This window comes from Spermophilus citellus, assembly GCF_964194105.1.
Source record: "Spermophilus citellus genome assembly, chromosome: 5".
NCBI classification, from domain to species: Eukaryota; Metazoa; Chordata; class Mammalia; order Rodentia; family Sciuridae; genus Spermophilus; species Spermophilus citellus.
Genome location: NC_138186.1, coordinates 5,502,499 through 5,517,971, shown reverse-complemented (window position 1 = coordinate 5,517,971; position 15,473 = coordinate 5,502,499). Strand labels below are relative to the sequence as shown.

At 44.5% G+C, this 15,473-nt stretch overlaps 1 protein-coding gene across 5 annotated transcripts in view; it reads left to right on the top strand.

The window, feature by feature from the left end:
- The window catches only part of E2F3 (E2F transcription factor 3), a 693,003-nt gene that overhangs the window by 625,685 nt on the left and 51,845 nt on the right, over positions 1-15,473 (top strand). For all 5 annotated transcript variants that reach the window (XM_081296306.1, XM_081296305.1, XM_081296309.1 and 2 more), the window contains one exon: positions 12,676-12,759. In XM_081296306.1, coding sequence (XP_081152432.1) covers positions 12,676-12,759 — 84 coding nt within the window. The remainder of the gene's footprint in view (positions 1-12,675; positions 12,760-15,473) is intronic.

Genomic DNA, 15,473 nt, shown 5'->3' with positions numbered 1-15,473 from the left:
GCTCCTTATCAATTGCAACCAGACATGACTAAGTATGCCTATGGCTGCTGTTCCTTATGGCCAGCAGCTTTGTGAATCCCAGCATGTCCCAGCATGTCTATGGCAGGTGCTCCTTACAAGACCCCACCCCCACCCCACCTGGAGGCAGCAGGAAAGCTCTCCGCTGCTTTTCCAGGAACTCTCTCCCTTTCTTCCCATCACCTACTGTTGGGCTTGCTCTGCACTGTTTATCCTTTGGCCAAATTTTTGACTTCAAACTCTGTGGGCACCAGAAGGGAAAGGAAGGAGCTTTGGTGGGGAGGCTGACTGCCGCAGTCTGGCTGCAGCAAAATAACCAGGGGGCGGGGGGAGGGGGGGGCGGTGACAAGCAACTTGTGTAGATTGATACAGCGGGAGTGGGAGCCGTTTATTGCAGGACAGGAGGGGTATTTATACATTCCACACAGCTTATCTTAATTAACATAAACTAGATACAGCAGTCAACCAATAAGGAATCTCCACACTTAATGGCTCGCTGGCGTTACTTCACAAACCACTCCCCCTGGAAAAATGCCAGGCGCCATCCTGACTTGTTTACAGACTCTAACAGCTGACTTCACACTCTCAGGCTGAGTGGCCCTTTCTGTGTCCACAGGAAGGGCTACTGCAGCAAAGCTAGGAATACTTCCCTTTTTCCAGCACGCACTGGGACACTTTGCTGTTCTCCTAGTTTAGAAACAGAATAGTTGACCCAGAAACAACTTTACAAGCTATTGATAGCCCACCTACCTTTCCCCCATTTTTTTTCAGGTAAAAAAACTGAGGACCAAAAGTGAAATAATTTACTTGCAGTTAAAAAAGCTAGTGTGGTGGCAAAGGTAGAAGGGACCAGAGGTTCCCTGACTCCCTGTTTAGTCACCTTCAGGTTCTTGTCCATTGGCTCAGTTCTGCCTCAAAATAGAAGACAATCTTACTAACTTACCCCCTAGGACCATGGTTCATTTGAGAGATCTGGTCACTGATTGGGGACCAAACTACAAAATTATGTGTCTAAGGCAGGAGGATCTCAAGTTCAAATGCAACTTAATAAGGCCCTAAGCCACTTAGCGAGACACTGTCTCAAAATGCAAAATAAAAAGGGCTGGGGATGTGGCTCAGTGGTTAAGTACCCCTGGTACCCCCCCACCCTCAAAAAATGCAATATAGAATTTATAATGTGTTCCATTTGCATGCTGCACTTTGACAAGACTTCAAGGCAAGAAGTAAATATATGTACATGTCTGTATGTATTTTTCCTGTCTAACAGGAAAAATTCAGTGGGAGAGAGAAGCAAACATTCCACCTGGGGGTTGGAAGGCGGAAACTGACTCTTTGATGCTGAAAATTCCACCATGTAGAGAAGGGCATTCTGGGATCTCAGTGATATCCCAAGGTTTATTTTAGCTGTATGCTGTCACATGCAGAGTATCAGAGCATGAAACCGCTCACCCCAGGTCCCCAGGCCATGGCTTTGAAAGTTCTCAAGGTCTCGGCTCCTGTGCTGCGGACACCTTTCCTGGGCTTGGAAACCCAGGCACAACGAACAGCTTCAGGAGATTTCTCACCACTCCTGTGACTTGGCTGGCTCTCTGCTATTTAGTCTGGGGAGGATTGCAGGGTTCCTGTCTAAGTCTGTGATAAACAGCTCCTTCTAGAGAAGCTCACAGCCATGGCAGTGCTCTGGCAAAGGTAGGCAATGCAGCATTGTGTTTGGCTGGAGAGGCCATTAAAATATATCAAAGCATCTCTCCTACTAAATTCCCTTTGGAAGAGTGTCACTGATCAAAAACTACAGACCAGAATTGAAAATTTATTTAGATTAAATAACTGGTCCTGGAGCTGCAGTTGTAACTCAGTGGAAGGGCACTTGCCTGGTGTGTGTAAGGCACTGGGTTGATCCTCAGCACCACATAAAACAAATAAATAAAGGTATATTTTTTAAAATTAAAAAACTGATCCTTTTTCTCCTTTCCCCACTCAGTATTCCTCCTAAAGTAGCTTGATGTGAAAAAGTACCTTGAATTCCTTGAATTTCTTCATAATCTCCCTGAAAGAAAAAGAAAAATTCTTGGTATAGGTGTCATCTTTAATGCTTGATTTGACATATACAAAAGCTACCCATTTGCTTATCTGCTGCCTCCACTTCCTTGTGGTCATTTCATGTATTTTCTTACTTGTCATAAGAGGAAACAGGGAGGAGAGGTCTGAACCAAACTACCTCATTTATATCACACGGTGGGTGCGTGTGTGTGTGTATGTACACACATGCACACCCGTGTGCACCCAGCTAATTACTGGTTGCACTAAAATTTGTAGAATTTCAGTTTAGTTTCATTGAGTCTAAGACGGGGAAGTAACATTAAAGAGAAAATAAAAATAGAAGTGAAACATACATCAATCAATGTTCTTTTAAATAAAGATATTTCAAGGGGGACTACTCTGGGTTTTTTTTTTTTTTTTTTTTTTGGGGGGGGTGGCCATTGACCTTTCTCCATATTATGTTCCTATAAAGAGCATAACAGGACTTGTATGTGCTTGAGGAAGCTACATTGTCGCAGCGGGAGAAGAATGGGAATAAAGCATGGAGATGCAGGTGCACCTAACACAAGCGGGCTCTTTGCCTGCAGCCTGAACCAATAAAGCTGAAGCTCTGCAGTCAGCTCTCAGGGTCCCGGAGCCCAGCCAAGAAAGGGGGGCTGGGAGGGAGCCCAGAGCACAACAGTCATTCAGTCTTCTTTAATGAGATGTATTGCCCTCTGCTGAGAGATGGTGGCCGTGTCCTTTGTTATGCTGATTGGACACCATTAGAGCTGGCCCTCTGTGACTTCTGCCTAACCCTTTCTGCTCCCTCTGCTGCAGTCCCGAGTGGCAAATGGTTGAAAGATGTCGGGCTGTGCTGCACGTGTTACTTAGGGCTCACATCTCTGCTGAGCTCTTTGGTAATAGGGAGGGTTCATAAAAGATTTATCTTACCAAAGGCAGTGTGTATTTTGGACATTTATTTTTGACTTTTTTGAAAATTTAATTTGAAATGATCAGTTTCTGCCTTTGAAGTCCAAACGCCAGCCACTGTCCCTTATATGGTTGCTTTTGCAGCCATACAAAATGGCAAGTGACAGATTGGAAGATTCAGATAGCCTCTCCTTGGCCGCCTGGATTTCCTCAAAACGACCAGCAAGTAGACCTTGCCTTAAGATTTTAGGGCGACTGTACTCAGGAAAATGGAAGCAGAGGAAGTTAGCAGCCCCAAATCTATAATTTATTGACAAGTATATGTTCTCTCCTAAAATCAAAGAAAGCATTGCATTTACATGATTGCCACAATGATAGTTTGTTTCTGGTGAATTTTAAAATTTTTGTTTTTGAAAAGTGACCAAAAAAATCCTTTCTAAATAGCAAAATAAGGGATATCTGTTAAGTCCTTAAAAACAACAACATAATGGTTTAAGACAACCCTTGATAATAGAAATACAGTATGAATGAGAGTTGTTATTTTAAATGATCTGGTAGCCACAGTTAAAAAAGAAAAGTTTAAAAGGTGGCATTTTAATAAGTTTTAATAATATATTTAATTGAGATCATTGTGGCAAGAGTATTCTTTCCAACATGTAAACAAAGTAAACATTAACGGATGTCTGACATTCTCTTGTTCTTGTTGAGTGTTGGAAACTGGTGTACATTTTACTTGCTGCTTAGCACATCTCAATCTGGATTTGCTACATTTCAAGTAGTTAATAGCTGTGTGTAGCCAGTGGCCACAGTGCCGGACCGAGCAGTTTCAGAGTAATTGAGCAATTTGCCCCTTGCTTAGTACACCTGTCAGGACAAGATCCATTTTTAATATTATGGATTAGGCACTGTGATCTGTGTGACCTTGACCAAGTCCCATTCTCTAAGGAGCCTTAGCTTTCTTATCAGAATTTGAACTAATAATCTGTTAATTCTTCTGTCATCCACACCAACTCTGAATTAATGATTTAAAATATTCATTCTAGTTTACGCAGCCTCTTATAATTTAGTACATGGAAGGAGCTGCCCCAGGCCACCAGGGGGGGCTGGAAGTGTCCCTCTCCCCTCCCTCCCTCCCTCCCTCCCTCTCCCCCCCTCCCTTCCTCTCCCCCCCTCCCTCTCCCCCCCTCCCTCTCCCCCCCCCCTCCAGCCCTCCAGATGCCTGGATCTTTGTTTGAATGCTTCTGGGTCCTGTGCTGTGGACAGTGTGGTGGTAGCCAGGAGGTGCTGGGCTCTCTGCAGCCCCCTCGCAGTGCCCTGGGATAAGGCCTGAGCAAATACTGCAAGTGTGACTGCAGGTGACCTGGCCTCTGACATGGAGCCTGCTCTCAAACTCAGCTTTGGCCTGTTTTCTTTTTCTTTTTCTTTGTTTTCCTTTCTTTTCTCTCCCACCCCACCCCCACCTTTGTTTTTGTCTCACATATTGTGTCACCAGTGAAGGGACTTCCAAAAGCACCCCAAGAGCACCTGCGCAGGAGCTCTGACAGCACTGTGTCCTCTAGTGCCGTGTGTGTGTGTGTGTGTGTGTGTGTGTGTGTGTGTCCGTCCGTGTCCCTTCTTCCTAGAAGCACAGCCCTCCTTCTTCAGACTTTTGCTCATTTGGGGAAAAGGGTATTTCTTTTTTCAGTGTTTATTTCTTTGCTAAGAGTGAGGTAGAACTTTTTCACATATGTATATAAATGATCTGGACTTTTATGTTTTAAGTTGCTTTTTCAGCATGTTCTGTTTTAAATTACTTCTCTATGGGGAGCATCCATTGTTTTCTTACTGTTTGGTAAGGCATCTTTATATATGTAACATACACCTATCATATATTACGTATTATATATACTATATTTAATGTATAGTTATATATACACACTATATACACACACACATACATATACCTATATATTACATATGCCTATATATATTATATAATATATACCTATTATATATTACCTCTTTATATAGGTAATGTATAATACGTAAGTAATAGATAACATATTACATGCATTCTAGCTCATTATGTATATATAAAACTCATCGTTACTGCAAATAGGCTTTCTGTGACTTTCAAACTTTGTTTATTACAGTACTTGATATACAGCAGTCCTTCCTTATCCACAGGGGATACATTCCAAGGCCCCCCAGTGGATGTCCAAAGCCAGAAATAGTACCAAATGCTGTTCTTATTTTTATTTTCCCTGTGCATGCCTATGATGAAGTTTTATTTATTAATTAGTCATAGTAAGAGAATAACAATAATAACTGATAGCAAAACTAAACAATTATAACAATATAGTATAGTTAAAAATTTTGTGATGAGGCCTCACCATCTTTCTCAATACCTCATTCCACTGAACCTAGGAACAGGTAGCACATACAGTGTGTACACTCCAGACAAAGAGCCATCCATGTCCTGGGTGGGGTGGAGTGGCTAACACCAGATTTCATCATGCTACTCAGAACAGCACACAACTGAAAACTGTTTATTTCTGTGTAAAATAAGCACAGAAAACTGTTTATTTCAAACAACAGAAATGGTGTATTTCTGGAATTTTCCATTTAACATTTTTAGGTCGTAGTTGACCAAAAATAACAGAAACTGCTGAACGTGAACCCTCAGATAAGGGGGGATCACTGCAAACTATTTTTTTAACAGTATTTTAAAGTTTCTCATTTTATGGCAACATAAAATTTATGGTTAAAAAATGAGTATTTGGCAGTTTCTTCTCTTTTTTTTTTTTTTTGAGGTTTAATTGACAAAATTGTACTTGAGTCATACAGCGCACTCTTGTGCCTTTAGTGAGAAGCCCACCAAAGCAGACTGGTCCAGGCTTGCCCACGGCGACTGCCGGAACCAACGGGGAACGACCAGGAGGGTGAAGTGTGAACAGAGTGCGCCCACATTCTAGGAGGAGCTTTAAGTCAGAAAGGGCTCCACACACACATCTCACGAGGGCCCACGTGGTCTCATCAGTAAGAACTCACAGAATGATTTTGCTGTCACTGTGTGGCCACAGGACCTAGCTCCAATGTGAGCACCTTCCCCGTACTCCTGACAGTGTGGCGCTTGCCCAGTGTGGGGAAGAGTAGATGCAGCATGCTTGTGCTAGGTCTTGGCAAGGAGAGGGGAGGTCTCATGTTATGTTCTTACCACCATTTAAAACTTCCACAAAAGCATGGTAGGTAATGCCTTAGAATGTTCTAGAATATCCAATGTGCCAGCATTGGTTAAAACTTGGCAGTGTTTCAAGCTGGAGGTACAGCCAGCACTCAGTGTAGGTCTTTGAGGCTGATCAGTCATCGCTTGTCACTTAAGTACGTGGCATTGTTATGAACTCTCCATCAGCAGGTGAAAACTGCTCTGTTATGAAGAACGAGATTTTTGCCTCCAACTAGGAGATTCCCATGAGTTATCTTTCTCTCACTGGAGTGGACACATGGCTAGAAGAAAACCAGCCAGCAATTGAAGAGAAAGCACAGGGTTTACAGAAGCCACAGCTTCGTAGATCAGTGTGATGCAGCTGAACTGCCTTGAGTCTGGCCTTTGTGGCTTGCACCACTGGTTTGGAAGGAAAGAGTCTTGAACAGTCAAATTGTTCTACAGTTTGCTTATTTTCATGTGTGGGTTATTTCTGAAATATGGGGAAGAAATAATAGAGCCACTAAGACACTCATGGCACCTAACCATTGAGCCTGTATTAAATATTTAAGCTGGACACGGTGGTTCATGCCTATAATCCCAGCAGCTTGGGAGGTTGAGACTGGAGTTCAATGTCAGCCTCAGCAAAAAGCGAGGCACTAAGCAACTCAGTGAGACCCTGTCTCTAAATAAAATATAAAATAGGATTGGGGCTGGAGTTCAGTGGTCGAGTGCCCCCAAGTTCAATCCCCTGGTACCCCAAATAAATAAATAAATAAATACTTAAAAACTTTAAATGGCATTGCTCTTATTACTGTTGAGTGTTTTTAACACAAAGAGGCCTGATGGGGTTTGGTTTTGTTTGTCACGCTGGAGATTGAACCCAGGCCTTGTGCATGCAAGGCAAGCACTCTACCAACTGAGCTGTATCCCCAGCCCTAGGCCTGCTTCTTTAATTCCAGCATCTGCAGGGCCACAGAAACAGCCAGGAAAATGACAGGGTACCCTGGAGACCAGCATCGAATGCTCTGCCTGTTGTGAGTGATGAGTCAAAATGGAAAGGTTATCGTTTTCATTTGCTGGGAAAGAACAAGACCAGACTTTCTCCTAGTGTAACCACAGCCGTTCGCTGGCCACGGCACACTGAGTAATTAGTCTAAAGGTGTGAGTGAGGCAGGCTCTTGTACAGACACTAGAAATATTATTTCAGAGTTTAAGGTCACAGCCTTGAGTTTAACATGTTCCAGGAAGCTTAGGGAAAAAAAATAAAACTAATTTGATTGCAGCTAAAGGAAGACATTTGACATTTCCCAGAGTTACACAGAAAAGTTGTATTTTATTATCTACAATTTAAAAAAAAATTAGCTGCAGAAGTAGCATATCAGAATACTTTGTAGAATAAACAGATAAAATTCAAATTTATTAGGACATGATATAAATGACCGTAAGAACTTTTGATGTATGGTTTTAATCTCCTTTTTTTTTTTGCCTTAGGAAAATAATGGATAGGAAAAGTCATTGTTAGAAACTTTCCAAGGCAAGCAAAATAATTTCTTTACTACCTTATAATTATTTTCAAGAAAGAAATGTTTATCTTTCATGATCCTCAAATACATATAATCTGACCTTTGTAATTTTTTTGTTACTATTGTCAAATTGAAATATTGAAATTTTTCTCAGTATTTGAAATTAGAAATTGAATTGACATTATGTTCTAAAACCATATCTCAGGTTTTCCAAATATAAAACAAAGGTGAGAAGGAAGAAAAAAGTAAACTTTGTGCAAAGTTAATGCTTAAAGCCATATATAATTTTAAAAGAAACCTTTTGCTTTTTCTAGTATAGAGTGCTTATGCAAGTAACATTTCCTACTGAGTTGATGGTATTAGCCCAAATACTCTAATGTCTTGGTTTAATTTTGGGCAGCATCTGCCTTTTTTCAGACCATTCTTTCCAGTGCCTCTCTTTAAATCCTTATATAGCCTTTTGGATTTTGTTGGTTTCAGGACAAATGGGGACATAGAGTGTACTTGAATGAGCATTCATTCAGCAACCAAATTCTATTGGAAACCACTGCTTTTTTAATGCAAGTGTGTGTTTTATGCATATTCTTTGGCCATATGGTTAGAACTGATGTTTCTTGCAAGTTCAGGCACTTGGGAAATTTTAAGCAGAGATGTGACACAAATGACACAGCTAGCCAATCATGTAAGATGGTGAAAAATCCACCCAGAGATTGAATTTTAAAAACTCTGCTTTTTGTTTGTCACAGCTGTTTCTCTACTTAAGGAAAAGTCACATGCTGCAGAATTAGATCAGTGATGTTGTAAGTCTTCTACAGCCAGCAGTTAGGCCGGAGGCAGTCAGTGGCAGGCAGAATGGTTCAGAGACTTCCTTTCCTCTTCTCTGGGCTGAGCACATCACCTGTCTTGAGGACCTTGCTTCCTTCTGAAACAGATTGCCAAGCCCCCTCCAAGTTCTTAGTCTTGGGCTGTCCAGGGGAGACTGCCTTTGTATTGTGCCTCCGTGGTTTAGAGAGAAGCACAGTGCTTTTCTGGAATCTTCTCACCCAGGCCTCGCCCCGGGACCACACTCACTCTTCCTGCAGCAGCTCCAGGAGCTCCCCAGTCACGCACAGTCTCTCTCCAGTGAGACCATTTCACCACCTGTGAAGGCAGAGGTGGTTTTACAAGACTATAAATCGGTTTTTTAATACAATGGCTTTTTAAAGTAAGGTAAAGCTGTACTAAGTGGAGACCTGGGCCTCTGTACCTCTCACCTGTGGAGCTCGGTCCCTTTCTTTAATCAGCTCTGTGGACTTTTGAAAGTGCCTCCAGTCTTGTTCCACTTTAACAAGCTAGGTAGACCCTGTAATTACTCATCAGCTGTCAGTGGAGAAAGTGATTTTTCCTAGGAAGTCCTCTGACAGATGTGCGGGAGCTGGGCTTTGTGAAGGAACCATTCCGGAAGGAACAGTCCAGTGGGGTCAAGCCCCCAGGGAAAGCTCTCCAGCCTTGACACTTTTTTTTTTTTTTTTTTTATAACTCACAGCTTTATTTATATCTGCAAGTTTATGACACAAACAAACGAAAACCAAAATGTTCAGTATGCATTTTCTACCATGTGCTTTTCAAATAGCTGAGGGGCAGCAATTAGAGGATTAGTTCTCTTATCAGGATTGTCTGTATTCATCCATTCATACACACCAACAAATCACTTAACAGCACTGTGATAATTACTAAGAAAAAGTGGACCACTCCACACAGAGTTCTGCCCTCAGGTTGCTTACTCTCTCACCTACCACCATCCCTTGAAATTTTTCTTTCTTTTTTTTTTTCTTTTTTTTTTTTTTAATTTTTTATTGGCAGCCTTGACACTTTACAAAGCATTAAATAAGCATTTTGTTTGAGCAACTAGGAATATTGCTCACTTAAGAAAGCAAACAAGAAGTAAGAGAGGCATCTTTCCTAGGATTGCAGAAAAGTCTTGGCTGACATTTTGAACTTCTTTAGGGAAACTTCCGGTCACTTCATGGCCTTTTGAGAGACTTCGTAAGTGTTCTCCGGTGGGTGTTAAAACTCAAGTTGCTGGTTTAAGAGCAATAAGAAGCAGCCGTGAGAAGAGAGCTCCTTCCTCCACCCGAGTCCCTGAAACCTGGAACCTGACAAGACTTCAGACTGGGCAGTCCTTGTGTGGCCATCTCCCTCCTCTTCGGTTCCGCCCTCCTCCCCCAGCTTTCAGGTGAGGGAAGCGAAGGCCCACGCACAGGCAGACCCCTGGTCTCCCCCTCCCTCCCGTCCAGTCTGGACACGTGGCACTCGGTGCTTTTGAAGCCCTCTTCAGTGTCCTCTCCTAGGCGCTGCTAGAGCCACTGCTCCTGCTCCTGAGCGAGGGCCTTCCTGACTGTGAACGCCACCTAAGCTGCCCTATGGAGCATGCTGTGGCCCTGCAGTTCCAGTGCCAGCTTTGTCGTCCCTGCTGAACAGTTACGTGGCGTTGCCAACCATGAATTTTATGAAAACCCTGATTTTCAGCCTCTTGCGTATTTGTAGGATCTTGTTTGGCCATTTTCACGGTGATGCACCCTTCATCCCTGTGGGTGCCCTGCCTGGGCACCACGATCCCCCCGTGGTGGTGAGGTGGCCAGGGATGCTGCTCAGCAAATGTCACGTGAGTGCACATGTGGCACAATGCTGATGAGGCCCGTGTCCTCTCATCTTTCTCTGTAAAAGGAGCTTTGCCCCTTCCAGGAATTATCCCTGTCACCAGCATAATAGGAGGCTGGGTGGTGAGGTCCTGCTGGCCTCTGGAGAGCTGGCCTGGCCATTGGCTCCAGATGCCCTGCTTTTTCCTCTGGGGTTGGGGACTTCCTCATGGTAATAGAAGACTCCTAGGACACTGCCAAGTGGGGCTCGTGATGGTGATCTCGTTGTCTGAGGCTCTCGAACCACACTGTTACCCCGTGGGCCGGGGAGACAGCAGCTGGAAGTGCAGGGGAGTGCTTCATTTGGAAGAGGGATTGAGGCTTGCACACGTTTGCCATCCCATAGGCCCCTTCCCCATCACCAAGGCCAAGTTGCCTCTTCCAAAGTTTTATCTGAACCACCCCCTTCATAATTCTTGTGGCTCTTAAGATTTGTTGGAATACTTGATTCTCTTAAAGGTTGTATTTGATATTCACTCCAACACAACTTCACTCATAAAAAATATGCAGGAGATTCTTTATTGTTTGGTTTTGTTTTTTAGTGTGTTTTAGGGCAACAGGGATGGGTTGCAGGAGCTTTTGGTCAAAGCCCTAGCCTCCTGTGCCCCTTGGGCTTTCTGCCCCAGCCCCCTCCTCCACACCCTGGGGAACTGGAAGGGCCTCAGCAGGGAGGCCAGGTCCCCGAGCCCTCTGGCAAACAGTATCAGATAGTCACCTACAAATAGTTCCCTGCCCGTGGAAAGCCCAGGCCTCTGTCTGTGTGTGTGCCCCTGTCGTTCTTATCTCCAGATGAAATGGAACAGCCCAAAAATGTGGCCGCAGCTGTCCACATGCTCTCTGGCGAGAGCAGAGAAGCAGTGTGTGTGTGCAGGGCTCTCTATTCTCACATTGTTGTTAATTTCCTGAAAACCTCATGCTAGACGAGGCTTAATTGCACATTTCCTTAAGAATCATCAACAGACACTCATCCTGAGTCACAAGCAACTCACCCTGGGAAATGTGCAAACATCCCAGGTTTCCTTCTAGAAGAATAATACACTTCAGCAAAACCCCATAGTCACCCGTCTTTTTTGACATGGAGAGCCATGAAAGCTCTGGAACTTTCTTCTTGGGCTACCTGATTTTCTGAAGGAGATAAATGTTACCGTTTGGTTTAAAGTCTTGATAAGTATCCTTTCAGAAACGGTGTGGCCTTTGCTATAAGGACTCCGTTCTGGAGGAGTGCAAGCTGGGAGGTGCTCTGTGGCGTGTGGGGACACTGGCACTGTGCGGTGGCGAGGGGAGCTGGACTCTCTTCATTGTTCCTCCGTAGTGCAGCTGTGTTTGTGTTTCCTAAATGATAACTGCCTGTGTGTGGTGACAAGTCCCTGCAGATGGGGGTAGGAATTTCTCTTTAAAAACCATCTTACCGGTGTGTATCAGTTCGGGAGGGTCTGTTTATCAAGTAGCAACAGCAGAACTAAATCCAGGCACCATGGTTGAATACAGATGGTTTGCTAGGGCAGACATTTGACCATCTTGGGGGGGAAAAAGCCATTGTCACTTTAAATGCTGTGTCTCACAGTGGAACACGGTTGGGAATGGTAGACTTTTTTTCTTTTTTCTTTTTCTTGGATAGTTAACATTACTCTACCATTGTTTTGGCTGATTTGACTTCTCGGTTTATTAAAAATGTATGCTTAGGTTGTAAATGTAGTCCCATATATTTGCTCCCTCTCAAAAACAAAAATAAACACAAGGTCTGGGCTTCAACAGAGACAGTTGCCTGTGGCAGAGAAAAATGTATATAATAAGTAAATACCTGGGCATCACGTGGGCCGTTGAGTTGGACACAAAGACCCGGAGACTAGCTTGGGAGGCACTTCCTTTAGTGTTCCATCCCTCATAACTCAAATTAATGTTTATTACTACCCTTTCCTAGTGCCAAAATATTTTCATGAATTTGGATTAGAAGCAGCTTATTCTGGCTTGTTTTGTGACTTTATTTCAAGAAGCAAAGTGATATTTAGAAGACTCTGTATGTCTTAGAAGCTTTAATTATCTTATGCGGAAGGAAGAAATACAATCAAGTTCTTTTTTGTAGCTATGTAAGAAAATAAGAGTTCATACTATGCTAGTGTTAAATCACCACTCAGTTCATGTTTTTCAAGAAATTTGAGTCGGTGATGGGAGCAGTGTGAGGCTGAATATCTGCCCGTCTACTGTCTGATGCAGCTGGACATGACTGCGACCAGGACCATTTGGGCTGGATTTATTCTTGGATTCTCAGGTTTTTGTCTTCATCTTTCCATTTTTTCCTCTCCCCTTCTTTCCACAGATTGGTGAACGACAGCAAGTGTTAGTAACAGAAGAATCTTTTGATTCCAAGTTCTATGTTGCACACAATCGCTTCTATGAGCAGGTAAGAGGCACTTCAATAAATTCTTGAGTTTTCTGCAAAATCAGAAAGGGTTTTGGAAGTTTAAGTGAAGGGGATTCAGAAGGGGAAAGCATCAAATCTTGCCACAGTGAGGCTGTTCTGCAGCATCAATCCAGGCACGTTCCTGTGGGGTCTGTCTTGGTGGCTTATTCTCCAGGACGATTGATGTCCTTAGTGTGCCGCAGTCCTCCTTATCTTTGACAGGACAGCCCTCGGCTTTGGGGAGTTTGGAACCAGGCGGTTAGCATTTTCCAAATCCCCGAAGCCTGGCAAAGCTGGGGAGGGGAGACCTGCTCAGAGACAGGAAGGATGTCTGCGTGGGCGCCATCGGCGTGAAAGGGCAGGGTTTCCTCTCACTGTCAGTCATGTACAGCGTCTTTGTTTGGTCAGTGGGCTGGCTTGCAGTTCTGTTTAGTTCCAGCATTTGTTGTTTTAACTTCTGCCTTGATACAAATGCTGGGAGCAGAGAAGGGCCTGTTCCTGATTCCGTGTGAACGACTGTGAAGACCCATGTGAGGATCGTCCAGCCTCCTTCCCTGGAGTTCTGGCGCATCCCTGGGGGCTCCCTCCTGCCAGCCTCCTTGCCCTGCCCACCCCACCAGGAGTCTGACTTCCATGTCAGCCCTCATGGGTCCGCCTCCCCGGGTGGGAAAGCCATCCATAAGCACCTGGAGGAGACAGGCAGAGGCCATCAAGGAGGGGGGATGCCCCTCCCTGGCAGGGCGCCTCTTGGGGGGCTCAGGGACACTCATGGGTCATTCTGGATCCTAGTTACTTTTCTCAGAGTCACAAGGGGTTTCCTGCTTTTTTGCTCTTCCTCGTCAGATGAGAGTGTTTTCTCCTGTGGGTCCTGGCTGGAATTGGAGCCTGGAGGCTCTTGAGGTCAGCATGGGCAGTCAGATAAGGGCTGGGCAGGGGCGGCCACTGCCTGAGATAGCAGGCCGGACGCAGTAGCTAAGGGGGCGTCGGCTTGGTGTCCCACATGCGGTGATCTCAGACTGGCCGTGGGTCTGTGGTAACCCTGGGGACATCTTCCCCAAGGCCAGCCCCCAGTGGACAGCAGTGAGTCCGCCTTGAGCCTCATTAGGAAATGTCCCCCAGAGAGCGCCTTCACGTTCTTCGTTCGTGCCTGCCTTCTGCTCAGCCTGGGGAGGGACTTGGTTGTGTTGGGGCTGCCTCTCCACATCCTTCCCTGCCATCTGGGTCTGGCCTCAGCAGGGGACCCCCCTTCATCTTAAAGGCAGTGGCATGCCTCATTAGCCATCTCCTCCCATTTCAGGCAGTCGGGCTTTTTCCAATGATTAAAACCGGAGGAGAAAAAACCCTGAGCCCTTGGTTCAGATCAAGGGGACTTATTTTCCCCTGGAGTAGTACCAAATCTCGCAGGGACAGTTGGCTCTAGAGATTTTCTTATTTTATAAAAACTGATTTAAAAGGACTCTCACATCTTGAAACGGAAGTTCTTTCGATTCGTTCGCTTGTCATAAGTAATTCACACCCAGGTGACCTTTTTCGGAGACTTTGATGAAGCATTATACTCAAGGGTCATGAAAACCAAACTCAGAAAGACCAAGATCCAGTTTTGCTTCCCAGAGAAACTGGCCATGGAACTTCTGGCTCTGGTCAGATTTTTTTTTTTCCTCTACAGCTAAGCCCGAAATGTCATAGAAATTATTTTTCTAAATAAGATGAGTTTCAGAGATGAAGACTGACTGTATCTAAATATCAAAGTATTGCTGGATTACAGTCGGCCTAGTTGTTTTGGATCCTAACTTGAAAAGACTGGCAGGTTGCTCCAGAACTAAAATAGAAGTGTGAGGCGACGTTATGCACACAAACTCCCTCTTAGTCCCCAAGGAGGGGATCGTTTGCTCGAGGTAAACAAGTACTTTTACCAGTAATCTCCTGTGGAAAGAGACCATCTGACAGTTTCCTACAAACCAGCCAAAGTTCCCTTCAGCACCACGGCTCTACAGGGAGCTCAGCTCCCAGGGCTGCATTTCCTCCTAGAGCAAAAGAAGGCAGTGGCGGCCATTAGCAGGGACATCATTCAGCACTGAACACCAGCCCGAGGTGTCACTGAGGAAGTTGCTGTTAACTAACCTTCCTCTCCTGGCACACACACACGTGTACACACACACACACACAGCCTTCATTTGAAGTGTCAACTCCAACTGGTACTCTGACAGCTCATTTGGAAGGAACTGAAAGTAGAAGCTTTCATCATAATTGTCTGTTTTCTTCATCACCTGGGACAGCAGAGCAGTGACTCAAAGGCCTGTCCAGGAGTGGCCGGCTGACTGCTGGGGTTTCCCCGGCCTGCCTGCCACACGCCTGAGGATGACAGGCTTCTGGCCTGGAGAGCACTGCCTGCTGTCCGGGGGCTCCTCCCAGAAATGCCTCCCACCCTACAGAATCACATCCAGGGCATCTGCAGGTGAGGGCCCACCTTGGATGGGACCCCAGGGTAGAAAGAGCACATGAGGAGCCAACTAAAAAAAAAAAAAAAATCAATTAAGGACTTTAGTTAGTAGTACTCTGTCAATTTTGATTCGTTCATTACGACAAATGTGCCATATTAATGTAAGAGATGAATAATATTATTAGAAACTAGGTGTGGGGCATACCAGAACTCTGTGCTTTTTCTATAGATCTAAAACTGTTCTAAAAGTTTATTTTAAAAATTAATCTTTCTT